The 26,745-nt window shown below is 42.7% G+C and overlaps 1 protein-coding gene across 6 annotated transcripts in view; it reads right to left on the bottom strand.

Moving 5' to 3' along the window:
* Ptp69D (Protein tyrosine phosphatase 69D) overlaps positions 1–26,745 on the bottom strand; it is a 51,326-nt gene that overhangs the window by 8,697 nt on the left and 15,884 nt on the right. For 4 of the 6 annotated variants that reach the window (XM_076188143.1, XM_076188147.1, XM_076188144.1 and 1 more), the window contains 14 exons: positions 26,161–26,381; positions 25,664–26,011; positions 24,283–24,470; positions 23,579–23,713; positions 21,231–21,460; positions 20,858–21,113; positions 20,140–20,299; positions 17,924–18,128; positions 16,404–16,592; positions 9,169–9,409; positions 8,076–8,211; positions 7,606–7,755; positions 5,792–5,962; positions 5,198–5,314 (listed from right to left, as the gene is read on the bottom strand). In XM_076188143.1, coding sequence (XP_076044258.1) covers positions 5,198–5,314; positions 5,792–5,962; positions 7,606–7,755; positions 8,076–8,211; positions 9,169–9,409; positions 16,404–16,592; positions 17,924–18,128; positions 20,140–20,299; positions 20,858–21,113; positions 21,231–21,460; positions 23,579–23,713; positions 24,283–24,470; positions 25,664–26,011; positions 26,161–26,381 — 2,747 coding nt within the window. The remainder of the gene's footprint in view (positions 1–5,197; positions 5,315–5,791; positions 5,963–7,605; positions 7,756–8,075; positions 8,212–9,168; positions 9,410–16,403; positions 16,593–17,923; positions 18,129–20,139; positions 20,300–20,857; positions 21,114–21,230; positions 21,461–23,578; positions 23,714–24,282; positions 24,471–25,663; positions 26,012–26,160; positions 26,382–26,745) is intronic. The other 2 variants (XM_076188146.1, XM_076188148.1) reach the window with 1 other exon arrangement.

Genomic DNA, 26,745 nt, shown 5'->3' with positions numbered 1-26,745 from the left:
AAAAGATGATTTATTTCTTATACATACTCGTACTCCCTCACCCCCATCCCCCACCCACTCCCTCTCATGCATCACAGCATCATCCATAAACAACCATTCTTCATTCACCCTTATCTTCTGTTCTCTCCCATCCTTCCACAACAGACATTCTCATCTTTTTCAATGCCCCTTTTACCCCATCCATCCATCTCATCCTTGGTTGCCCCCTCATGTTCTTTCCTTCCACCTCTGCCTTCCACACTTCTTTTAATAATCTTTCTTTGCTAATTCTTTCCATGTGTCCATACCATCCCAATACTCTTTCATCAACCCTGTCTTGCGACTCCCTTTCCACCCCCATTCTCCTCCTCACCTCCTTGTTTCTCACTCTGTCTCGCCTAGTAACCCCTATCATACTTCTCAAGCACCTTATCACACATTCAAACTCCTCTACTCTTATGTTCCATGTTTCTGCACCATACAGTAATATTGGCACAGTCACTACTTCACACAATCTCCTCTTAGCATCCATTCCCAAATGTCTATTTTTTAATCCAAGGGATTTACTTGCTTCTCTCAATCTACATTCCACCTCCACCTACACTCCTTCCTTTCCTGCTACATTTTCACCCAAGTATCTAAAACTATCCACTTCCTCCAGTCTCTCTCCCTTAATACTCACTTCCAGTCTGCTGCTACTTTCTCCCCTTGTGCATCTCATCACTTTGTTTTTACCCACATTTATCTTCAACTTCTTTCTTCTGCACACCTTCCCAAACTCTGTCACTAACTTCCTCAATCCCTCCTCTGATCCTGCTACAAGTGCAGTGTCATCAGAAAACAACAACTGGCATATCTTCAACTTTTCTCCATTTTTTTTTAACCATCTCAACCCTCCACCCATTACCCTTGCATTTACCTCTTGCACCATCCCATCCATGTATAAACTGAACAGCCAAGTCAAAATAACACATCCCTGGTGAAGTCCCACTTTTACCTCAAACCTCTCACTCTCTCCGTTTCTGATTCTAACACAAGCTCTACTACTCTTGTAAAAACTCTTGACTGTTCTTACAGCTTTCCTCCTATCCCATATATCTGCAATACTTCCCAGTGTCTTCCTGTCTACCCTGTCATAAGCATTTATCAAATCCATAAAGGTCCAAAAAACATACATACCATTTCCTAAAGCTTTCTCACATATCAGTCTTACCATAAAAATCTGATCTACACAACCCCACCTGTCCTAAACCCACACTGTTCCTCATCAATTACTCACTCTGTTCCTCCCCTAATCCTCTCAATCAAGACCCTTCCATAAGCTTTCCCAACTACACTTAACAAAATGATCCCTCTGAAACTACTACTCACACTTGTCCCCCTTTCCCTTGTAAAGTGGAACTATACAGGCCTCCTCCAGTCCTCTGCCACTCTACCCTCTCTTAAACAAACATTAAATAACTTCACCAGCCAGTCCACCATCATTGTACCTTTTTTTTTCTTCTTAATAGATATTCTGCATGACACCCATCCAACCCAGGTGCCTTACCTGCTCTCATCATCTAAACAACTGACTTCACCTCACATTTCTTTATCTCTCCTCCATTTTCCTCAATCATCACGGTCATTTTCTTAGCATTTCCAACTGGAACTACCTTTCCCTCACTATCCTCCTTCACATTTAGCAACTCCCTAAAATACTCTGCCCATCTTCCTCTCACTGCCTTCTCTTCCATTCTCTCTTCATCTGCACCTTCTACCTTTTCTTCTCTACTTGATTCGCCTCCTCTTCCTCTCTTAATTTCTTTCCAAAACATCTTTTTATTACTTTCAAATTTTCTGTCATACTCTTACTCCATTTCACATCTGCTCTCCTTTTTGCCTCCTTTACCTTATGCTTAATTTCCCTTTTCTTTGTACCTCTCACATGATTCTCTTGTCCTATTTTGTAGCCAGTCTGTGAAAGCTCGCTTCTTCTCTTCTACAACCTTTATGCTTCCTCATCCCACTGCTCACTACTCTTCCTTCTATTTCCTCCTGTCCTCCTTGTCCCACACACCTTCTTTGCACACCTAGTGACTCCCTCCTTGAACCATCCCCATTCCTCCTCCACTCCTAGTTTACTCCATCCTTCACTCCCTCCTACTACTCTCTCAGCTTCTTCTTGTACTCCTTTACTTTCTCATTTAAGCAGTTCACTTTAAGCCCCTCCCTACCTTCTTTCTTTTTCATCTTTCACCTTCTACCTTCCACTCTCAACTTACCTTCCACCAAAAAATTATCCGATATTCCCCCACTCTCTCCCCTTAGAACATGTACATCCTTAACTCTTCCTATTATACTCCTGGTTACCACTATATAGTCCATTAAGCTCTATCTACCATCTTTCCATCCACCACCCTCTCCCATGTGTACACTTGAATTTCTTCCTAAACACTGTATTTGCTATCATCAACTTTCTAGACACATCTCCATCAACTCTCCAATATGATTTTTTCCTGGAAAAACACACTTACCAATCACTCTGTCTATTGGTTCATTTCATACCCTAGCTTAACCCCTTCCATACGGTGCCGCACACGTAGGCGTCATGAGGAGCAAGTGGATTCGCGACGCTGCCATATCGGCGTCTTGATTATATTTATTGTAGTCGCCCCTGTGTTTTTACATTCTCCCAAATGCGCCCTGAATCCCATTCTCTGTGGTTTTCAAAATTCGCGGGTGAAAGAGAGAACGATCAATATAAGCGGTGACTATATTGAATGAGTGAAGAAAGACTAGTAAAAGAGGTATGGAAGGCAGATGTGGAGGTAGTGAACATGAGGGGACGTCCTAGGATGAGGTGGATGGATGGGGTGAAGGGGGCTTTGGGGAAGAGGGGAATGTCTGTTGAGGAAGGAAGGGAGAGGACGGAAGACAGAGGTGAGTGGAGAATGGTTGTATATGGATGATGTTGTGATTGCATGAGGAGAAATGGGCGGGGGGGGTGGGGGGTGGGGTAGTATGTGTGAGTAAATTTTGACGCAGCCCGAAGGGATTTCTCCCCGTCCTCGCCTTATATGCAAAGAGGGACGGAGAGGGGGGGTCGCCGATTAAATGAAGCGGCCTTGCTGTGGATGTACTGTGTCTTGCGACACTGCTTCTGACCCAGGGCGGTGGGCAGGGTGCAGGGATGACCCATCATCCAGGAGGTGCTCAGATGAGAGGAAGGGTGGGAGGGGTGTGGAGTGTATTTGGGGATGTAATGGGTGGGAGTGTTTTTGTGCCTTTCCCTTTTTGGCTACCTCCCTTGGAAGGGGGAAAAAGCCTTGGTATATGTATGTATATTTTATGATGCGAGTATTATTACGACACGTCATACGGCTGGCATTGGCTGCTGCCCACGAGATTTAAGTCCCGTACTGAAGTGGTTAAGGTCTCCAAATACAACTACACTGACATTTCTCCCTGATCCCTCTATGCACTCATTTAAACCTATCCAAAAAGCCTCCATTTCCTCTAAACTTCTCACTACCAGGCCCATATGCATTTAAAAAAACCCTAATCTCCCTTCCCAGTTTCACCTTCATCCACATTAACCTTGAAGAAACCTCTTTCCACTCCACTACACACTTACCTATCTCTTCACTTACTGGTATAGCCACCCCTTCCCTCCTTCATCCTCTCTTCACTCCTGAGATCCTTCCAACTACACCCCCGAACTCAAACTTGCCCCTCCCTTTCAACTTGTTTTCACTCAATGCCAACACATCCATCTTTCTTCTCACAAACATACTGCCTATCTCTTCCCATTTACTCTCATCTGTACCATATCCATGCACATTAAAAGTCCCAAACCTTAGGGTACTGGTTGGAAAACTCCTCTGAGACCCTCTTATGCCTTTACTTTTTTTTTTTTAGAAATGTCCCCTTTGAGGCTACAGGGAGGAGAATGCCTAGTCCTATCCCCATCCCATTTTTGTTGCCTTATATGACTCAAGTGGAAAGACTTAGAGGCAGCATTCTTTTCCCCCACCACAGGATTTGGCAAAATGAGAAAATGAATATTCAGAGAAATGGTACAGTACAGTAACAAGAGTGGGTGGGACAGCATAATGGAGGGACAGTCACAGTATAATTATCATTTCCCTGTGAATAGATTTCCTCTACTACAGACAAAATGATGTGTGGCTTAGTCCATAGGGGCTTCCCATATAGATCCTAAAGTATCAGCTGCATGCTACTTAGCAGCTTTTAACCCCGCAATAACATGCAGCCAATACCCCAGAGGTGTGAATGCAGAGATGGAAGGAGTGAACATGAGGAGGTGACCAAGGATGAGATGGATGCATGGGGTAAAAGGGGCATTGGGAAAGAAGGGAATGTCTGTTGAGGAAGGACAGGAGAAGACAGAAGATAGGGTGAGTGGAGAATGGTTGTGTATGGATGATTCTGTGATGCATGAGGGGGGGGGGAGTGAGGGAGTTTGTGAGAAAAATAAATTGACACAGCCTGAAGGGATTTCTCTCTGTCTTCTCCATTTCTGCATGTGGGGATAGAGTGTGTGTGTGTGTGTGGGGGGGGGGTTCCACTGATTTAAAGAAGTGGTCTTGCTGTGGATGTGCTGTGTCTTGTGACACTGCTTCTGACCCAGGGCAGTGGGTGAGATGCAGGTATAACCCATCATCCAGGAGGAGCCAAGAAATGAGGGAAGGAGGGGGTGGATGGGGTGGAGTGTGTGGGAGTGGTTTTTATGCCTTTTTTTTTTTTTTGGCTACCTTTCATGTAAGGGGGAAGAAGCCTTTGGTATATATATGTATAATTAACCTCTTCAATATGAGTTGAATACTCATACACATATTAGACTGCCTGCTGTATGATGAGTCAATGATGCATTACAAAATGCTCATTATAAAATACAAAGTTACAGCTTTCATACTTGTTCTCTTTCACTGTGAATGTTGATAACTACAGAAAATGCAATCAAGCTTGTTTATAGAGTATGGGGTTCACTCAGCTACAAGTACAAATTAAACATAATCAGGACACCAATGCCGGAACCCTCATACACCCACTCGTGCCTCATGACACCCATGTCACCCTCGTCGTATGCTAGGAATGAACACACTAGTTCTATGTTTGACACCTACATGAATCAGACTCCTACTTCAATTTGGGAAATCATACGAAAAATCATAAAACAAATCTAAAAACAAGCTATAAATAAAGAGATCCTTACCTCAGACAACATGACGACTGTGTTGACTTCTTGATCAAAGACCATTCGCCAGAAGTCCGCTACTGTGTTTTCCAGTGGGTCTTGTGTAACAATAAATGATTCCGCCAAATCATAGCCCTGACATCAAGAACACATGGTATAAGTTTCATGGATGAAATGCATACGAGTATAAATACTGGAACATTTGCAGAGAAAAAATTCAATAGCAGTTAGTCTATAACTGCATAAAGTACTTAAATCTGAAAGCATTTAGTCTCTAAAAATCTTATATATATAAACTAATTATCTGTAAGAAGTGCTTCCTCACCCTTTTCACCCACATCATATACATCATTTTTATGACTTACCATGTGGAAACTATCCCTTTGTTCTTTACATTCATACATTTGTGTGTTATATTTTTACCATCAATAATGCCAGTTCATCACTTGGACACCTCTCTCTTGGAACAGGTTGTTTCCATAAGTCTAAAATTTCAGCAAGTTCTCTCCTAGTTACTCTGCCAAAGACTGTCATATGAACTAACCATTTCATACACCAAGAGCTATTTTGAATGATAAAAATACATCTCATTTACAACTGAAGTCTACTCACTGCAAGGAACGACGCATTGATGTAGGTTGCAGTTGGCCTGGAGGGCAGCGGTGCAAGGATAACTCGGTTTGAGTCATAGGGTAGTACAAAATCGTACCGGTTCTTTGGCCTATTTTCATCACTTGTAGCAATTGTGAAAGCTTTGCGGTCCTCCACAACTTTGCCTAAGCGCTGTGAATAAAAAGAAAAATATACATACATATACAAATGGCTTTTTCCACCCTCACAAGAGAGGTAGCTAAAGACAAATATCAACTCCCACCCATTTCAACCCCCACATACTCCACTCCCATTCACCCCCCCCTTCCACCCTCTTTTCTTGGCTCCTCCTGGATGAGAGGTTATCCCTGTATCTCGCCAACTGTCTTGGGTCAGAAGCATATATCAAGACAGAGCACATCCACAGCGAGGATTCTTCATTTAATTGGTGACCTCTCCCCTATCTGTCCCCTCGTGCAGAAAAAGAGAAGATGGGGAGAAATTCCTTTGGGCTGTGTCAAAATATCATTCAGACACTCCCTCACCAACCCACATAAAAGACCTATACAGGTGTAGGAACACCATTTATAAAGTATCTACAATTGTTATAGTATATATATACTATTAAAGCACCACTAAAACCAGTGCATTGAAGCAGTCATAACAAACAGAAACTATGAGTAAATGAGAATGTAGACTATATCCTTTCATTATCCAAACATTACCAATTATGAATAATTTATTAAACCTGCTTGGTAATTCCCCAGAACATGGCATTGATACAAGAAAGGTGAGCAAGTCTTTTGGAGTGGGTGTGTACACTGACTCATGCGTCCTAAAGGTCAAGAATAGTGACACTGCTTGTGGCTGGGTCAGAGGAGGATCTGAGGCAGCTGGTGGCAGAGTTTGGGAAGGTATGTGAAAGGTGAAGACTGGAAATAAATGTGGGCAAAAGTAAGGTGAAGAGATGTACAAGGGGAGAGGGTGGCATTAAGGTTGAGGCAAGCCTTCAAGGAGAGAGGCTAGAAGAGGTGATGACTTATTAGGGTCACAGAAAATGGAAGAGTGGTGGAGGTAAACTGTAGATGAAGGGAAGCAAGTAAATGTCTTGGGGTAATTAAAAGGATTCATAATTTATAGATATCTAAGGATGGATGCAGACAAGACTATATGAAGGGGTAATTATACCCATGACACTGTACAGGGTAGACTTGGAATGTAGAGGAAGCAAAAAGGTGAATTTTATATGTGTTCAAGATTAAATATTTGAGAAATATGGTGGGGTCATGAAGATGGATAGAGTGGAAAATGAGGAAGCAAGGAGAGAGTGTCAGTGGAAAGAGTGCTGGAAGACTGTGTTGATGAAAGAATATTAGGATGGTTTGGGCACATGGAAAGAATGAGTAAAGAAAGATTAGCACCAAGAAAAACAGTGTGGATGGCAGAAGTGGATGAAGTGAACTTTAGGGGAGGACCAAGAAAGAGATGGATAGATAGGGCGAAGAGGGCTTTGGGTAAATGAGGAACATTTGTTCAGCAAAGAAGGAAGATGAGTGTGATTGGAGAACGGTTGTGTATGGATGATAAACTGATGCAGCCTGAAGGGATTTCTCCTTGTCTTCTTTATTTACTCATATGGGGACAAGTCTTCCCCTCCATCCATATTTTTCCTAGTCTTCTTCACATATATATATAAACACATACAGATGATAACAAGTGAGATATAAAGGAGGAGGAGGTGCAGAAAGAATAGGAGAAAGGAGTAAGAGGAGGATAAGGAGGAGGAGGAGGAGGAAGGGGAGGAGGAAAAACAAAGGGACTTGACAAATTCTTACTTCAAACTCCTTTTCCAGGGGTGAACTCTCTTCCATACTGTTATGGTGTGTGTGGTTGCTGTATACCTCCCTCAACTTGTCTTCCTCCAGTTCTGTATTCCCAAACTGTGCATACTCCATCAAGGTCCGATGGATAAAAATATATTGTTTCTGTGGGACAATTTTTTTTTTATTACATAAGAATCAAAATGCATTACAAATATATATACCAAAGTTTTTTTTCCCCCCTTTACAAGGGAGGTACCCAAAAAACACTCCCACACATTCCATCCCCATATACTCCACTCCCATCCACCCCCTTCCCTCCCTGTTATCTTGGCTCCTTTTTGACATGCATTTTGACAAGAATCAAAATGCATGACAAATAACTAAAAATATGTCTACAAGTATTCTTATGCATACAAATTCAATGAATGAAAATATAACCCTGGTGAAAATATACTACTAATAATAAAACATAGACAACATACCAGTGATTGAACTAAGAAATTTCTCTGATGTCTAAGATCGCAAATGAAATTGAAAATGGACGCTTGGTTTTCCTCCTCCAGTTCCAATACTAAGGAGTCCAGTGCTACCAAAGTTCCAGTGCGCCCAACACCAGCGCTGTTTACAAAAGAAAGGAAACATATTAGTACACTTTGAATGGATATTAGCATAATAATACATACATATACCATGGGCTTTTCCTCCCCTTACATGGGAGATAGTCAAGGGCTTAAATCCAATCCCACCCATTTCATCCCCACATACTCCACTCCCATTCACTACCCTTCCCTCCCTCTTTTCTTGCTCCTCCTGGATGATGGGTCATTCTTGCATCTCGTCAACTAACCTGGGTCAGAAGGAAGGCAGCAAGACACAGCACATCCACAGCAAGGCTGCTTCATTTAATTGGTGACACCCCCCCCCCAGTCTTGGGCACCTCCTTCAAAAGGGAAGTAGCCCTTTGGACAGTCAAAACATCATTCACACATAAACAATCCCCAGCCCCCTAGCCCCTCCCTTCCTTGCATTATCTGCCTTCTCCCTTCCTTGCTCAACAGACATTCCTCTCTTGCTCTATGACCCTTTCATCCCATCTATCCATTTCATCCTTGGTTGTCCCCTCATCTTCACTTCATCCCCCTCTGCCTTCCACACCTATTTTACTTATCTTTCCTCTCATTCTTTCCATGTGTCCAAACCATCCCAATACTCTTTCATCAACCCTATCTCCCATTTCCTTTTCCATCCCTGCTTGCCTCTTCACCTCCTCTTTTCCCATTCTATACAACCTTTTAACCCCTCCCATACTTCTCACACACCATCTCATACATACATATACCAAGGGCTTTCCCCCCTGCAAGGGAGGAAGCCAAAGTTAACTTCATCTCAAACACATTTAAACTATTCTTCTCTGCCTCTCTTAATGGAGATTAGTCTTGAATCATAAAAGAATGCTGTAACTCTGGTATGCAGGGGTGTCGTTCAAGTTCCTAGCATATCACTACCAGAGGCTTTTTCCCCCTTACAAGGGGGGAGAGAATGAAAAAATAAAATAAAATAATTGTTTCAACAAACCTGCAGTGTACTAGCAAAGGCCCTTTGTCTTGGGAATAAACTTGGTTAATACGTCTGATGAAGGCAAGGACTCCTGTAGGATGCTCTGGAGCAATGAAGTCTTTCCACATGAGGTAGTGGTACTGGACAACCTCATGGCAATGCTTGGGAGGGGTCATGGCCGTCTCTTCCTTGGCATTATCATTCTCGCTGTCATGTGGCGCTCCACCCCATTCCGCCCGTAGGGTGCGTACCATGTAGTCTGAAGGGAAAAAAACTGCTTTACGACCAGTCATAACATATGGTCACACACAACACAGCCCAAAAAATGCATCATGAAAACAACACCAGCAGCATTCTACTTGAATACCAACTACCAATACCTGGTGCTTTCTAACATTCCATACAAAAAACATACAACACATGTACACTCCATAAATGTCCATATACTCCTCCAGAGCAATGAATGTCATACATACATATACCAAGGCTTTTTCCCCCTTACAAGGGAGGTAGCCAAAAGGGAAAAGGCATAAAATCATTCCCACCCATTCCATCCCTGAATACCCTCCACACCCCTCCATCCTCCCTCTTATCTGAGCACCTCCTGGATGACGGGTCATCCCTGCACCTTGTCCACTGCCCTGGGTCAGAAGCAGTGTCGTAAGACACAGCATATCCACAGCAAGGCTGCTTCATTAAATAAGCGACGCCCCCTCTCTGTTCCCCCATGCATAAAAGGAGAGGACGGGGAGAAATCCCTTCAGGCTGCGTCAAATTTTGCTCACACATACTACCTCACCCCCCCATCCCCCTGCCCATTCCACCTCATGCATCACAACATCATCCATATACAACCATTCTCCATTCACCCCTGTCTTCTGTCCTCTCCCGTCCTCCCTCAACAGACATTCCCCTCTTCCCCAAAGCCCCCTTCACCCCATCCATCCACCTCATCCTAGGACGTCCCCTCATGTTCACTCCCTCCACATCTGCCTTCCATACCTCTTTTACTAGTCTTTCTTCACTCATTCTTTCCATGTGTCCAAACCATCCTAATACTCTTTCATCAACCCTATCTCCCAACTCCCTTTCCACCCCTGTTCTCCTTCTCACCTCCTCATTTCTCACTCTATCTAGCCTAGTAAACCCCATCATACTTCTCAGACACCTCATCTCAAATACATTCAAACTCCTTCTCTCTTCCTCTCTATGTTTCATGTTTCTGCCCCATACAGTGCTGTTGGCACAATCACTCCTTCATACAGTCTCCTCTTAGCATTCATTCCCAAATGTCTATTCCTCATTACACTCTTCAATCCACCAAGGCATTTACTCGCTTCTCTCAATCTACATTCTACCTCCACCTTCACTCCACCTTTCCCTGCCACATTTGCACCCAAGTATCTAAAACTATCCACTTCCTCCAGTCGCTCTCCGTTAATGCTCACTTCCAGTCTGCTGCCACTTTCACCCCTTGTACATCTCATCACCTTACTTTTACCCACATTTATCTTTCGCTTTCTTCTATCACATACTCTCCCAAACTCTGTCTCCAACTTCCCCAATCCCTCCTCCGATCCTGCCACAAGCGCAGTGTCGTCAGCAAACAACAGCTGGCTCACCTCCCACTTTTCTCCATTTTCTTGAACCATATCCAATCCCTGACCCACTAGCCTTGCATTTACCTCTCTCACTACCCCATCCATGTATAAGTTGAACAGCCAGGGCGACATAACGCATCCTTGACGAGTCCCACCTTTACCTCGAACCACTCACTCTCTCCATTTCTAATCCTGACACAAACTCTACTACTCTCATAAAAACTCTTGACAGCTCCTAGAAGCTTTCCTCCTATCCCATATATCTGCATAACCTCCCAGTGTCTTTCTGTCTACCCTATTTTAAGCCTTTTCCAGATCCATAAACACCCAAAAAACATCCTTCCCCTTTCCTATAGCTTTCTCACATATCTGTCTTACCACAAAGATCTGATCTACACAACCTCTACCCGTCCTAAATCCACACTGTTCCTCACCAATTACTCCCTCTGTTTCTCTCCTAATCCTCTCAATCAAGATCCTCCCATAAGCCTTCCCAACTACACTTAACAAGCTAATCCCTCTGAAACTACTACATTCACACTTGTCCCCTTTTCCCTTGTAAAGTGGAACTATACAGGCACTCCTCCAGTCCTCCAGCACTCTACCCTCTCTCCAGCAAACATTAAATAAACTCACCAGCCAGTCCACCATCACTGTACCTCCTTTTTTTAGACATTCTGCATGGCATCCATCCAGACCAGGTGCCTTACCTGCTTTCATCATCTTAACAACTGCCTTCACTTCATCCTTCCTTATTTCTCCTCCATTTTCCTCACTCATCACTGTCATTTTCTTAGCATTTCCCACTGCAACTATCTTTCCCTCCCCATCCTCCTTCACATTTAGCAACTCCCTAAAATATTCTGCCCATCTTCCCCTTACTGCCTTCTCTTCCATTATCATCTCTCCATCTGCATCTTTTACCATTTCTTCTCTACTTGATTCGCCTCCTCTTCCTCTCTTAATTTCTTTCCAAAACATCTGATTTTATTACAAACATACATACATATACCAAGGCTTTTTTCCCCCTTCCAAGGGAGGTAGCCAAAAAGGGAAAGGCACAAAAACACTCCCACCCATTTCATCCCTAAATACACTCCACACCCCTCCCACCCTTCCTCTCATCTGAGCACCTCCTGGATGACGGGTCATCCCTGCACCCTGCCCACCGCCCTGGGTCAGAAGCAGTGTCGCAAGACACAGTACATCCACAGCAAGGCCGCTTCATTTAATCGGCGACCCCCCCTCTCCGTCCCCCTTTGCATATAAGGAGAGGACGGGGAGAAATCCCTTCGGGCTGCGTCAAAATTTACTCACACATACTACCCCACCCCCCACCCCCCCGCCCATTCCTCCTCATGCAGTCAAAACATCATCCATATACAACCATTCTCCACTCACCTCTGTCTTCCGTCCTCTCCCTTCCTTCCTCAACAGACATTCCCCTCTTCCCCAAAGCCCCCTTCACCCCATCCATCCACCTCATCCTAGGACGTCCCCTCATGTTCACTCCCTCCACATCTGCTTTCCATACCTCTTTTACTAGTCTTTCTTCACTCATTCTTTCCATGTGTCCAAACCATCCTAATATTCTTTCATCAACCCTATCTCCCAAATCCTTTTTCACCCCTGTTCTCCTCCTCACCTCCTCATTTCTCACTCTATCTAGCCTAGTAACCCCCACCATACTTCTCAGACACCTCATCTCAAACACATTCAAACTCCTTCTCTCTTCTTCTCTTATGTTCCACGTTTCTGCCCCATACAATGCTGTTGGCACAATCACTCCTTCATACAGTCTCCTCTTCGCATCCATTCCCAAATGTCTATTTCTCATTACACTCTTTAAACCACCAAGGCATTTACTCGCTTCTCTCAATCTACATTCTACCTCCACCTTCACTCCACCTTTTCCTGCTACACTTGCACCCAAGTATCTAAAACTATCCACTTCCTCCAGTCGCTCTCCCTTAATGTTCACTTCCAGTCTACTGCCACTTTCACCCCTTGTACATCTCATCACCTTACTTTTACCCACATTTATCTTTAGCTTTCTTCTATCACATACTCTCCCAAACTCTGCCACCAGCTTCCTCAATCCCTCCTCTGACCCTGCCACAAGCGCAGTGTCGTCTGCAAACAACAGCTGGCTCACCTCCCACTTTTCTCCATTTTCTTTAACCATCTCCAATCCCTGACTCACTACCCTAGCATTCACCTCTCGCACCACCCCATCCATGTATAAGTTGAACAGCCAGGGCGACATAACACATCCTTGACGAAGTCCCACCTTTACTTCAAACCACTCACTCTCTCCATTTCCAATCCTAACACATGCTCTACTACTCACATAAAAACTCTTGACAGCTCCCAAAAGCTTTCCTCCTATCCCATAAATCTGCATAACCTCCCACAGTGCCTTTCTGTCTACCCTATCATAAGCCTTTTCCAGATCCATAAAAGCCCAAAAAACATCCTTCCCCTTTCCTATAGCTTTCTCACATATCTGTCTTACCACAAAGATCTGATCTACACAACCTCTACCCGTCCTAAATCCACACTGTTCCTCACCAATTACTCCTTCTGTTCCTCTCCTAATCCTCTCAATTAAGATTCTCCCATAAGCCTTCCCTACTACACTCAACAGGCTAATCCCTCTGAAATTACTACATTCACACTTGTCCCCTTTTCCCTTGTAAAGAGGAACTATACAGGCACTACTCCAGTCCTCCGGTACTCTACCCTCTCTCCAGCAAACATTAAATAATCTCACCAACCAGTCCACCATCACTGAACCTCCCTTTTTCAGACATTCTGCATGACATCCATCCAGACCAGGTGCCTTACCTGCTTTCATCATCTTTACAACTGCCTTCACCTCATCCTTCCTTATTTCTCCTCCATTCTCCTCACTCATCACTCTCATTTTCTTCGTATTTCCCACTGCAGCTATCTTTCCCTCCCTATCCTCCTTCACATTCAGCAACTCCCTAAAATATTCTGCCCATCTTCCCCTCACTGCCATCTCTTCCATTATCAACTCTCCATCTGTACCTTTTACCTTTTCTTCCCTACTTGATTCACCTCCTCTTCCTCTCTTAATTTCTTTCCAAAACATCTTTTTATTACTTTCAAAATTTTCTGTCATACTCCTACCCCATTTCACATCTGCTCTCCTCTTTGCCTCCTTTACCTTTTGCTTTACTTCTCTTTTCTTTTCTTTGTACGTCTCATATGACTCCCCTGTCCTCTTTTGTAACCAATCTGTGAATGCTCGCTTCTTCTCTTCTACAACCTTCTTTGTTTCCTCATCCCACCATTCACTACCCTTTCTTCTATTTCCCCCTGTCCTTCTTGTTCCACACACCATCCTTGCACACTTTAAGACTCCCTCCTTGAACCATCCCCATTCCTCCTCCACACCCATCTCTGCTCTATCCTTAACTCCCTCCCACTCCTCCTTCAGCTTCTTTTCGTACTCCTTCTCCTTTTCCTTTTCATTCAAGGAGTTCACTCTAAGAACCTCCCTACCTTTTGTCCCTTTCCTCCTTCTCCATCTATCCTCCACTCTCAACTTACCTTCCACCAAAAAATGATCTGATATTCCCCCACCCTCTCCCCTTAGCACATGTACATCCTTAACTCTTCCTATCATAATCCTATTTACCACTACATAATCCATTAGCGCTCTATCTACCACCCTTCCCTCCACCACCCTCTCCCATGTGTACTTATGCTTGACTTTCTTCCGAAACACTGTATTTGCTATCATCAGCTCTCTTTCTAGACACATTTCCACCATCAACTCTCCACTACGATTCTTTCCTGGAACTCCACACTTCCCAACCACTCCATCGATTGGACCATTTCCCACTCTAGCATTAAGGTCTCCCAGTACTATTACATTGACATTTCTTCCTAAACCCTCTATGCACTCACTTAAATCTATCCAAAAGGCCTCCCTTTCTTCTATACTCTTCTCACTGCCCGGCCCATATGCACTTACAAAGACCCACATCTCCTTTCCCAGTTTCACCTTCATCCACATTATCCTTGAGGAAACCTCTTTCCACTCCACTACCCCTTTACCTATCTCCTCACTTACTAGAATAGCCACCCCTTCCCTCCCTCGCCCTCTCTTCACTCCTGATAACCTCCCACTTACACTCCCAAACATACACTCACCCTTCCCTTTCAACTTAGTTTCACTCAAAGCCAACACATCCAACTTTCTTCTCACAAACATACTACCTATCTCTTCCCTTTTACTCTCATCTGTACCACATCCACGCACATTAAAAGACCCAAACCTTAGGGTGCTGGCCCGAGGCCCGCCAGCACCCCTTATGCCTTTTCTTTTCATTTTAGGTAATTGCCCCTTGGGGCTACAGGGAGAAGGATGCCTAGTCCCTCTCCCCGTCCCTTTCTTCTCGCCTCTTACGATCCAAGTGGGAAAACTTGGTGGCAGTATTCTTTTCCCCCACCACAGGGAATTCCCCCAATCAGAAAGAGAATACTCAGAGAAATGGTACAGGACAGCAACAAGGGGTTGGGGGACAGCATAACGGAGGGACAGTCGTAGTATAAAAGTGTCATCATTTCTCTATGAACAGAATTACTTCTATCATAGACAAAATGATGTGTGGCTCTGGTCCGTAGGGGCGCCCCATATAGACCCTAAAGTATCGACTGCATGCTACTTTGCCACAATAACAAGCAGCCAATACCCCAGACGGGGAGCAGCCAATACCCCAGACGGGGTATCAATGTCATAGCATGTCTATATTCAGGTCAAGACCTTACACAAAAAGAGTATTGTGACAGACTCCCTGCTATTCCATATACTGTATTTGTAATAAGCTCCAGAGTACTCCTTATCAACACCATAGAAGGTATTAACCACACAAGTTTTATATGGTTCACATTCTATGGACTTTCATGACATCCCTATGGTCCAGCATTCTTTTATGACTGCAGTGTCATCGGCAAACATCAACTAGCTCGCCTCCCACTTTTCTCCATTTTCTTTAACCATCTCCAATCTCCTGCCCATTACCCTCACATTACCTCCGTACCACCCCACCCACATTGAACAGCCATGGCAACATGACATATCCTGGTCACAGTCCCACATTTACTTCAAACCATTCGCTTTCTCCATTTCTAACACAGGCTCTACTACTCTTGTAAAACCCTTGACTGATCTAACAGCTTTCCCCCAATTACACATACCTACAAAACCTCCTACAATGCCTTCCAAATCTATGGGAAAAAAAAAAAAAAAAAAAAAAAAAAACTACATTCACATTTGTCCCATTTTCCATTGTAAAACAAAACTATACAGGCACTCCTTCAGTCCTCTGGTACTCTACCCTTCCTTACATACACATTAAACAACCTTGCCAGCCAGTCCACTATTACAGTACCTCACTTCTTCAGCAGTCTTCAGACACATACGAGTACAACAAAATACCAAGGGCTTTAAGCTCTTTGCAAGAGAGGTAGGCAAAGTCAAAAGATCATATATACCATGCACCTGGTTACCTGGGAGCTGTGGGCCTCATGCTACAGAAACCTGGGACAACAGATGGATTGATAAGATCATACAAAACCATCTCACATCAATATTTACTGTTTATGAAGATAACACACCTGCATGTGCTTTTTCTTTGACTAAGTGTACTGTGATGTTGCCAAATGTTTTTGGGTCACCTGCTTCTGGCCAGTATTTGACACACTTGATCTTGCCAGTTTCTTCCAAGTTTGTCAACATGACACAAATACCACAACCCTGCTCCACAATCATCCGCCAGAAGTCATTTACTGTGGCTTCCATGGGACCTGTTGGAAAATATCAAAATCTAAATATCTTCATGTCAGTAACTCCAAATGGAGAAAGAAAGAGAAAGAAAGTAGTATGGAGTGGATAGTAACAAACACTACTTTAAGGACTAGTAGCAACCCTATGCACCAGTCATGCAGCAATCTTTTTAGGTCTGGAAACAAATCTTTCCTCATAGAGGTAACTTAAGATACTCTAGTCTACCCTATCACCCAAATGGCTTTAGGTTATGTCTGCTCTATTCCCATTTGAACAAGACCTATTTGCTCTCATTAGACAAAGATAGTTCACATACTATCAACCAAATCTTAATCTAAAACAAACCAACTTTATACCTAGCAGCTCTTACTCCTTTGGGTAATATACACCTCTACCATCTCCATCAACTACCTTTAAGTTCTGCTGTGAACTGCTACATGATAGCCCTGTCTTCAGTGTTACTTTTTGTGTTTTAATTAAAATCAAAATAACTGGAAGAAAGTGTCACAAACAACAAAAGCAGCTTAAAAAATATATATATATATATATATATATATATCTTACCTATATACCAAGGGCTTTTCCCCCTTACAAGGGAGGTAGCTAAGTCAAAGGGCAAATACCCACTCCCATCCACCCCTTTCCTCCCTCTCATCTTAGCTCCTCATGGATGACAGGTCATCCCTGTATCCTGCCCGCTGCCTTGGATCCGAAGCAATGCAAGACACAGCACGCTCACAGCGAGGCTGCTTCACTTAATCAATAACCACTACCCTTTCCATCCCTTCATACAGAAAAGAGATGATGGGGAGAAATCCCTTCAGGCTACATCAAAATATCATTCACACATGTCCACTCCCTTCCTGCATCACAGTATCATCTATACAGTCATTCTCCACTCACCCTTATCTCTTGCCTTCTCCCTTCCTTGCTCAACAGACACCTCCCTCTTTCCCAATGTCCCCCTCACCCTATCCATCCATCTCATCCTTGGTTATCCCCTCAAGTTCACTCCCTCCACCTCTGCCTTCGGCACTTTAACAAATTTTTCTTCACACAGAAAGAAGATAGAAAAAAAGAATATACAAAGTTGAAGTTCTTAAATAAAGATAAAAACAAGGAGCATATGCCAAGAGGTAAGGTGTGATAAAATGCTGTCACCTTTACCTTATGTGTTAGAGGCCACACTTGAATCAAAGTAAAGTTTATGACAATGAAATATGAAGGTACAAAATTTTAAATAAAAGTTCAGTCTTATTAATTTTGTCTAGAAAACATAAACTATATGAAATTTATCAGACTGAATTTTTGTTACAAATGCTGACAGCTGCATTGGCTGTAAAAGTTTTACCTTGTGCACAAATAAACTTCTTCCTCTCCTTGTATCCCATAACAAAGTTTGCATTGATGTAATCTGTCCCAATGGAACCATTCAACTGGGATAACTTCACTCTCGTCTGGTCGTAAGCCTTTATGTCTGGATAGCGATTCTTGTTAGCATTTTCAAGCATGTCTGAAGCTCGGCTGGTTCGATCGTAGAATTTTTCTGGCAGTGTCTGACAAAGATAAAAATGGGAAAGAATTGTAAGGAATGAAACTTATTCATATACATACCATATAAATGCAAGATCTCATGGCAATATAGAAGTATACAATGATTCCATGTTTGCTGTATAAAGAAAACACATCAGCCTTAGAATGTATATGTACTGAAACCTCTCTTATATAAGGGGATTGATGGAGTTAAAGCACACACCCACAATAAAAACAAGTAAAACCCGTTCAACCATCCCTCCCATCTCAGCATCCTTGGGATGAAGGGTCATGCTGTCCCCCACCATGAAAGCAATGCAGCAAGGCACAGCTTTCACAGCACAGCCCGACACCCAGAGCTGGGTTCTCTCCACTTCACTACAGTGACCCAACATCCCTTCAGCCATTCACTCTCTATTTACTCTTATCTTTTATAGTCTTTCTTTCCTATTTGACAGACATTCCATGTGCAACTAAAGCTACTTTCATTCCATCCATTCCACTTATTCTTCCTCTTCAGCAACCACACACAGAAGGCAGAATACCTCACAGTAACAGCACTCAGACTACAACACAATATTTCTTTTCTAAATGATTTATGGTCTTGACAGGAGGCATCTGCTGGTTTCCTGGAGACCTGGGGTAATGGATAAATTGAATCCTCTCGAGCTCACCCCATCTACTTTTGCTTTCCACATTCTCTTTGCTACTATCTCCTCATTCATTCTCTCTACGTGCCCTGACCTCCTTAGTACCTTATGCTACCCTAAATAACAACTTTCTTCCCACCCTGTTCTCTGCCTTACCTTTAAATTTCACCCTTTACCATTCCTTACATTCTTATACTTCTCAAACACCTCATCTGAAAAACATGCACTTTACACCTTTCTGCCTCCTTTATGTTACAAGTCTCTACTCCATGGGTACAAACACACTTTCATATAACCTCTTTGCATCCATCCCCCAAATACCTGTCTCATAACACTTAGAATAATATAAGTGAAAGAATATAAATAAAAGACCTTGTCATTAAACATGCCCAAAAAAGTTGATGAAAATATATAAAAACAAATAAAGTAAAACTACATTATAATGCTGACCCATTTATCATTTTCCGAGTAAATGACCTTTAGTAATATCTTAAATGCTGACAAATTTCCATGCCAAATGCCCAAAAGTCTGTGAAATGAGTACAAAGAAACTATTCCTACCATGCCCATAAAGAAGACCACTGTTTCATAAAAAAAAAACTCGAGACCATTAGTCTCTTCATGTCAAGGCTGTTAGTTGTCAGATGAACCATGTTGCCTCAAGTTTCACGGACTGGAAACCTGGAGCCCCCACAGTGAATGGCAACAATGGCAACAGTCCTTGGGCCCTTCCAGATTTCTTTAGGAAGAAACTCAGGGCTGTTGTCTGTATTGTATTAGTGTGGGACAGTTTCTATGTCATCTGCTTAAAGAAACAGGAGGAGGGTAGTTGATACAGGTTGTCAGTTCACTTTATGTGAAAAGGTGGAAAAGGTATAGGTGAAATTGTTAGACATCTTAGGCCCAGTCAGGAGATTGTATGTCAGCCCAGATGTAGGTGAAGGTGTTGTCAGGTCCTGAAGATGGGCAGCAAGGAGGTAGTTCTCTCCAACATCCATCTTGCAGGATTACCTCTTGGTCCCTTACAGAACTATGAATAAAATAAGAGGAATATATCCTATCATACACATTGTCCAAAGAACTGTTCAACTGTTTTTTTTTGTTCACATGATTCTTCATGTGTGTTCACCTGAATCCCCTGCCATGCAGATAATATGAAAATGAACACCTTTTACAAAAAGTATGTTCACGTAGCAACGTCAGCTGAACTGCCTCGCCATGCCATTAATATACAACCCAATCAAAAAAAAGCTTCTTCAGTTTTCTATATGCCATGCTAAGAATAAACAAACTTAAATCATTATGTATACAAATAAAGAAATAATTCTGCCAATATATGTATGCCCTGTCATGCGTAAGAGCCTACTCAAAGAAATGTCCTTACTTCTGACAGGCATACCTCAAACTCCCTTCGGAAGCCAAGTTCTGAGTCCTTCAACTTTTCAATGTAACTTGGCACCAACTCCTCCCTTGGGATTGGCTTGACATCAATAGCAGGCTGGGACATCAAGGTGTGGGAACGACGCAGAGATCTGAATATGCGCCTGCATACATACATATAAGTCAACTTATGAGCATAAACCCTAGAGAAGCATATGTACAAAACACCTGTTAAAGTTAGATGGGAACAATCAGCTATGCAAGTTTATTTACATCTTGTATAGACTGGGTCTCATGACCAACTCCATGAGTATTCTGTGTGTGTGTGCAAATATGAGAGATAGAGTGAAAGAGAGAAAGAGAGAAAGAGGAGAAAGAGAGGAGAGGAGAGGAGGAGAGAGAGAGAAAGAGAGAGGAGAGGAGAGAAAAAGAGGAGAGAAAAGAAAGATGAGGGAAGAATGGAGACTGGGAGATGTGAAGGGAAGGTGAATGTCAAAGGAACCCTGGAATGATGGAAGAGAGCCAGGAGGAGAAATAGGGGAAAATAGAAAGAGTGTGGGATGAGGAAATTAATTTTTCTTTTTTTTATAACAGCCAAAGGTAGAAGAAACTATAAGATACAAATTATATCACTTAAGTCAATGCCTCAGTCCAATTCCTTTGACTAAAACTATATATGTATGAAAACTTGAGAACAACTAGCCATTTATGGAAGTACTTACCCTAAGGACCCAGAAAGACTCTCGGCAACTTCCACTTCATCCTCTAGATGCTTGTTCTTTCTCCTGTAGAAGCAGAGGCACACACACAAACCGATGGTGAGAAGAAGTAGGAACGTGAAAAGACCTGCTGCCACTGCAATCACCTGCACTTCTGTGGCCGACGCACTGTCGTAGTTGCCGGTTGGAAGCTCTTCAATTGGTCGAATGGCAGTGAAGTAATTGCTGTAGGCAGGCTGAGGATGCCCTTCCACCTTGACTAAAATCAAAACAATAAATGCATTAAATCCTGAAGAACTACACAGCACAATGAAAACATGTAAGTAGTACTCAAGGATGAATGTACGATCCACCAAAACTAAATTTATCAAAGCACCTGTAACTTCCAGGAACCCAGTGTAATTTGAATCTCGGGAGAGTTGACCATCGGATGGTGGTGGGGGTGTTTCTATGGATAAAAGAGACCTTCGGAGTCCCCTAGGCACTGAGGCCCTCGACATTCGACGAGCAGCTGCCCGCCCCACAAGGCAAACACTACATTCTGAAGAACCAGATTCAACTACCTCCCCATCACCGAGATACAAATACTGCTCATTCATTGTATGCCTGAAACAGAATAACAGTCATTCAACATGCGAATCCAAAGCCATATACAGGTGACCCCCACACCCCACACATTTGCAGGTTCTGTGTTCACAGATTTACATAGGTATTTTTCACATAAAAAAGGTCCAGACATTCAACAGGGAAACTCCAGTAGTTTGTGGTCTCTTTTGTGGCATCAGTTTGTTTTTTATTTACACATAAGAACTGAATGATTGATCATGAATAAGTGATTTATGGTGGTACATTGTGTTCACGTTTCTGCCCCATACAGTGCTGTTGGCACAATCACTCCTTCATACAGTCTCCTCTTCGCATCCATTCCCAAATGTCTATTCCTCATTACACTCTTTAATCCACCAAGGCATTTACTCGCTTCTCTCAATCTACATTCTATCTCCACCTTCACTCCACCTTTTCCTGCTACACTTGCACCCAAGTATCTAAAACTATCCACTTCCTCCAGTCGCTCTCCCTTAATGTTCACTTCCAGTCTACTGCCACTTTCACCCCTTGTACATCTCATCACCTTACTTTTACCCACATTTATCTTTAGCTTTCTTCTATCACATACTCTCCCAAACTCTGCCACCAGCTTCCTCAATCCCTCCTCTGACCCTGCCACAAGCGCAGTGTCGTCTGCAAACAACAGCTGGCTCACCTCCCACTTTTCTCCATTTTCTTTAACCATCTCCAATCCCTGACCCACTACCCTAGCATTCACCTCTCGCACCACCCCATCCATGTATAAGTTGAACAGCCAGGGCGACATAACGCATCCTTGACGAAGTCCCACCTTTACTTCAAACCACTCACTCTCTCCATTTCTAATCCTGACACAAGCTCTACTACTCTCATAAAAACTCTTGACAGCTCCCAAAAGCTTTCCTCCTATCCCATAAATCTGCATAACCTCAAATGGATGCGAAGAGGAGACTGTATGAAGGAGTGATTGTGCCAACAGCACTGTATGGGGCAGAAACGTGGAACATAAGAGAAGAAGAGAGAAGGAGTTTGAATGTGTTTGAGATGAGGTGTCTGAGAAGTATGGTGGGGGTTACTAGGCTGGATAGAGTGAGACATGAGGAGGTGAGGAGGAGAACAGGGGTGAAAAAGGATTTGGGAGATAGGGTTGATGAAAGAATATTAGGATGGTTTGGACACATGGAAAGAATGAGTGAAGAAAGACTAGTAAAAGAGGTATGGAAGGCAGATGTGGAGGGAGTGAACATGAGGGGACGTCCTAGGATGAGGTGGATGGATGGGGTGAAGGGGGCTTTGGGGAAGAGGGGAATGTCTGTTGAGGAAGGAAGGGAGAGGACGGAAGACAGAGGTGAGTGGAGAATGGTTGTATATGGATGATGTTGTGATTGCATGAGGAGGAATGGGCGGGGGGGTGGGGGGTGGGGTAGTATGTGTGAGTAAATTTTGACGCAGCCCGAAGGGATTTCTCCCCGTCCTCTCCTTATATGCAAGGGGGGACAGAGAGGGGGGGTCGCCGATTAAATGAAGCGGCCTTGCTGTGGATGTGCTGTGTCTTGCGACACTGCTTCTGACCCAGGGCGGTGGGCAGGGTGCAGGGATGACCCGTCATCCAGGAGGTGCTCAGATGAGAGGGAGGGTAGGAGGGGTGTGGAGTGTATTTAGGGATGAAATGGGTGGGAGTGTTTTTATGCCTTTCCCTTTTTGGCTACCTCCCTTGTAAGGGGGAAAAAGCCTTGGTATATGTATGTATGTATGTATGATAAAAACTAAATGGCCTCTTCACCCTATAAGGGGGAAAGGGCCTTTTGGTATATGTAGGAGTGGTCTTGCATTGCTTCTGACCCATGCAATAGGCTGGGGTCGAAGGGAAAAGGAGCCAAGATAAAAGAGGAGTGGAAGGAGAGTTGTTGTAGACATATAAGGGAATGAGACAGCCTGATATGTTAAGTCTTCTTATCTGCTTCATGTCTTTTTTTTCAAGTGGATGATAAAGGTGGATGGTGGGAGTGTTGCCATATAATGAAAGAGTGGGGATAAACCAGCTCTAGCTGTCTGTGAGGTAGCTAAGCATGATGGCTATTTTTTTCTTTTTTTTTGGGTGGGGTGGGGGGTGGGATTAAGAGTTGGAAAACATACCCGGAGAACATTTCTGCTACATAGGCACCAGTACCATCTGATTCGTGTACTTCCTCATATGTCTTGAACGATACATTTTCCGGCTTAGGTAAATCCTCTACACGTGCACCATGAGCCAACTTTACAACCACAACCCTGAAAAAAATATTTTTGTGAAAGACAGTTATAAGATTAATGACTACAGCTTGGCAAATAATTTTCAGGATTCACTGAAAATAACAAGCTTAAAAAGAAAAAAAAAAAAAAAAAAAAAAAAAAATAATAATAATAATAATAATAATATATATATTGAATGAATAAAAAATAAAAAATAAAATAAAAATAAATAAATCAAATGCATCAAAGTGCTTCATCACAAATCCATTCTTACTGGATAGCACATAATTCCATTATCTTTAACCACTTCAGTACAAGTCAAATTCTTGCACGCAGCATTGGCTGCCTATGTACAATTCGTCACACTACTTGTATTATAAAATATAAAGTCACTGCTGTATTACTTTTCCTCTTTTACTTTGAGTAATAATAAATGCAGAAAACATGATCAAACCAGTTCACAGAATCCAGAGAACTCATGTACAACTACAAAAAATATATATACAATCAAGATGCCAATGCCAGCATCCTCAAGTACCCACTCACGCCTCATGACACCTATATGTCTGTACTGAAGTAGTTAAAGATACAACGAGACAATATCATACCTATAACAGCAGACTGTTCCATTTCTTTCAGATACCCTTGGGAGCTTCAGTTTCAAAACAATGCGATCATTCTTGTTGTACATCCACCAGAAAAATCTGCTCATTTCTTGGTTGTTGGGCACAGATTCTGGCATTGAGCAAATGGCTGTCATCGAAGAACCACAGCCACGTTTTGAAGCTGCACACACCTAGATATTCAATGATCATATAAGTATGCTTGTAAACTATCTGTGTATCTATATACCAAGGGCTTTTTCCCCCTTACCAGGGAGGTAGCCAAGTCAAAAGGCATGTACCCACTCCCACCCATTTCATTCCTTCTCATTTCACTCCCATCCACCCACTCATCTTAGCTCGGTGACCACCCCCCTCTCCGCCCCCTCATGCAGAAATGGAGAAGATGGGGAGAAATACCTTTGGGCTGCATCAATTTATTTTTCACACAAACTTCCTAACCCCACATCCCCCCCCCCACCCACTCCCCCTAATGCATCACAGCATCATCCATTCACCCTTATCTTCTGTCTTCTCTTGTCCTTCCTCAACAAACATTCCTCTCTTTCACAATGCCCCTTTTACCCCATCCATCATCTCATCCTAGGACGCCCCTTCATATTCACTCTTTCTACCTCTGCCTTCCACACCTCTTTTACTATTATCTTTCTTCACTCATTCTTTCCATGTGTCCAAACCATCCCAATATTATTTCATCAGTCCTATCTCCCAATTCCCTTTCCACACCTGTTCTCCTCCTCACCCCCTAGTATTTCACTCTATCCAGCCTAGTAATCCCTATCATACTTCTCAGGCACCTCATCTCAAATGTATTCAAACTCCTCCTCTCTTATGTTCCATGTTTTTGCCCCATACACTGTTGGCACAATCATTCTTTCATACAATCTCTTCTTAACATCCATTCCCAAATGTCTATATCTCACTACACTTTTTAATTCCCCAAGGCATTTACTTGTTTCTCTCAATCTACATTCTACCACAATTTCCACTCATCCCTTTCCTGCCACATTCACACCCAAGCATTTAAAACCATCCACTTCCTCCAGTCTTTCTCCCTTAATACTCATCTCCAGTCTGCTGCCACTTTCTCCCCTTGTACTTCTCATCACCTTACTTTTACCCACATTTACCTTCAACTCCCTTCTTTCACACACCTTCCCAAACTCTGTCACTAACTTCCTCAATCCCTCTTCTGATCCTGCTACAAGTGCAGTGTCATCAGCAAACAACAACTGGCTTATCTCCCACTTTTCTATATTTTCTTTAACCATCTCAATCTCTGACCCATTACCCTTGCATTTACCTCTTGCACCACCACATCCATGCATAAATTGAACAGCCAATGTCAATAGTAATAACAACTTACCTTCATGCTATAATTGGTGTTTGGTTTGACTCCCTGGAACATGTACTGTCGAATGGACTCATTGACAATCTTGTATTTTTCAAAACTGTCATACTTCTTCTGACCCTCCTCATTAAAATAAAAGGCACTACCCTTGAGTAAAATCTCGTATTTTTCCACGGGGCTTTCAGCTGGTGGTTTCCAATTGACTTGAACATTGTTGGAATGGGTTATAGGATCTCGAATGCATTTAACTGTTAGATCAGCTATAGAATCTGGGACTCCTACCATTGTGTTACCTATTATAGAGGTCGCAAATGGACCACAGTCTTTACTCTGATCATTATATACATCCATACAGGCTCTTATCTGTGGAAAAAAATATATATATATAATTTCAACCTAAACACATGCCAAATCAATTACTCTTGCCTTCAAGTCAGTTTATACCATTTAATACCCACCTACTTTTATATGTTCAAAATAATGGGATTAAACTCTGATAGACCAATACTTACAGTAAAGTTATATCCTGTTGAAGGATTGAGTTTTGTAAATAAATAATCTGAGGATGGAGCTTGGACAACTGTTTCTTTTTTCTCACCAGTCTTGGGATTTTCAAGATAAAGAACATAGTAACCAATATACTGTTCAAGCTCAGGTGGAGGTTTGGTCCAACCTAACGACAACGAGTCTGTTGTTGATCCTTTTCTTGATGGTATGGGAACAAACATAGGATCTGTAAAAATATAAAACCAATGGTTATTTCCAAATCTCATTTAAGATGAATAAAAAACATGATATATACAGGCAATCTTTACTTTATGACCTATGTGACATAAATTTTGATGACTGTGTCTGGCAGTTAATGTAACCAAGTTGGGTAGACAGTTTAATTTGCCTGCAAGACACACCCAGGGCAATGAAGTGATTAATAGTCTGCCCTGTTTGAATAATGATTGAGTGAGAAATGAGGTGGTGAGGGAGAGCAGGGGTGAATAGAGCTAGGAGATAGGATTGATCACAGAATACTGGGATATTTGGGGGCACGTGGAAAGAATGAGCAAGGAAAGACTATTTAAATGTCTGGAAGGCAGAGGCAG

Source organism: Oratosquilla oratoria, chromosome 7 (assembly GCF_046742065.1).
Source record: "Oratosquilla oratoria isolate Oo_2021 chromosome 7, ASM4674206v1, whole genome shotgun sequence".
Taxonomy (NCBI): Eukaryota; Metazoa; Arthropoda; class Malacostraca; order Stomatopoda; family Squillidae; genus Oratosquilla; species Oratosquilla oratoria.
Note: the sequence above shows the minus strand (reverse complement) of the source record. Positions and strands in the feature narration are given on the sequence as shown.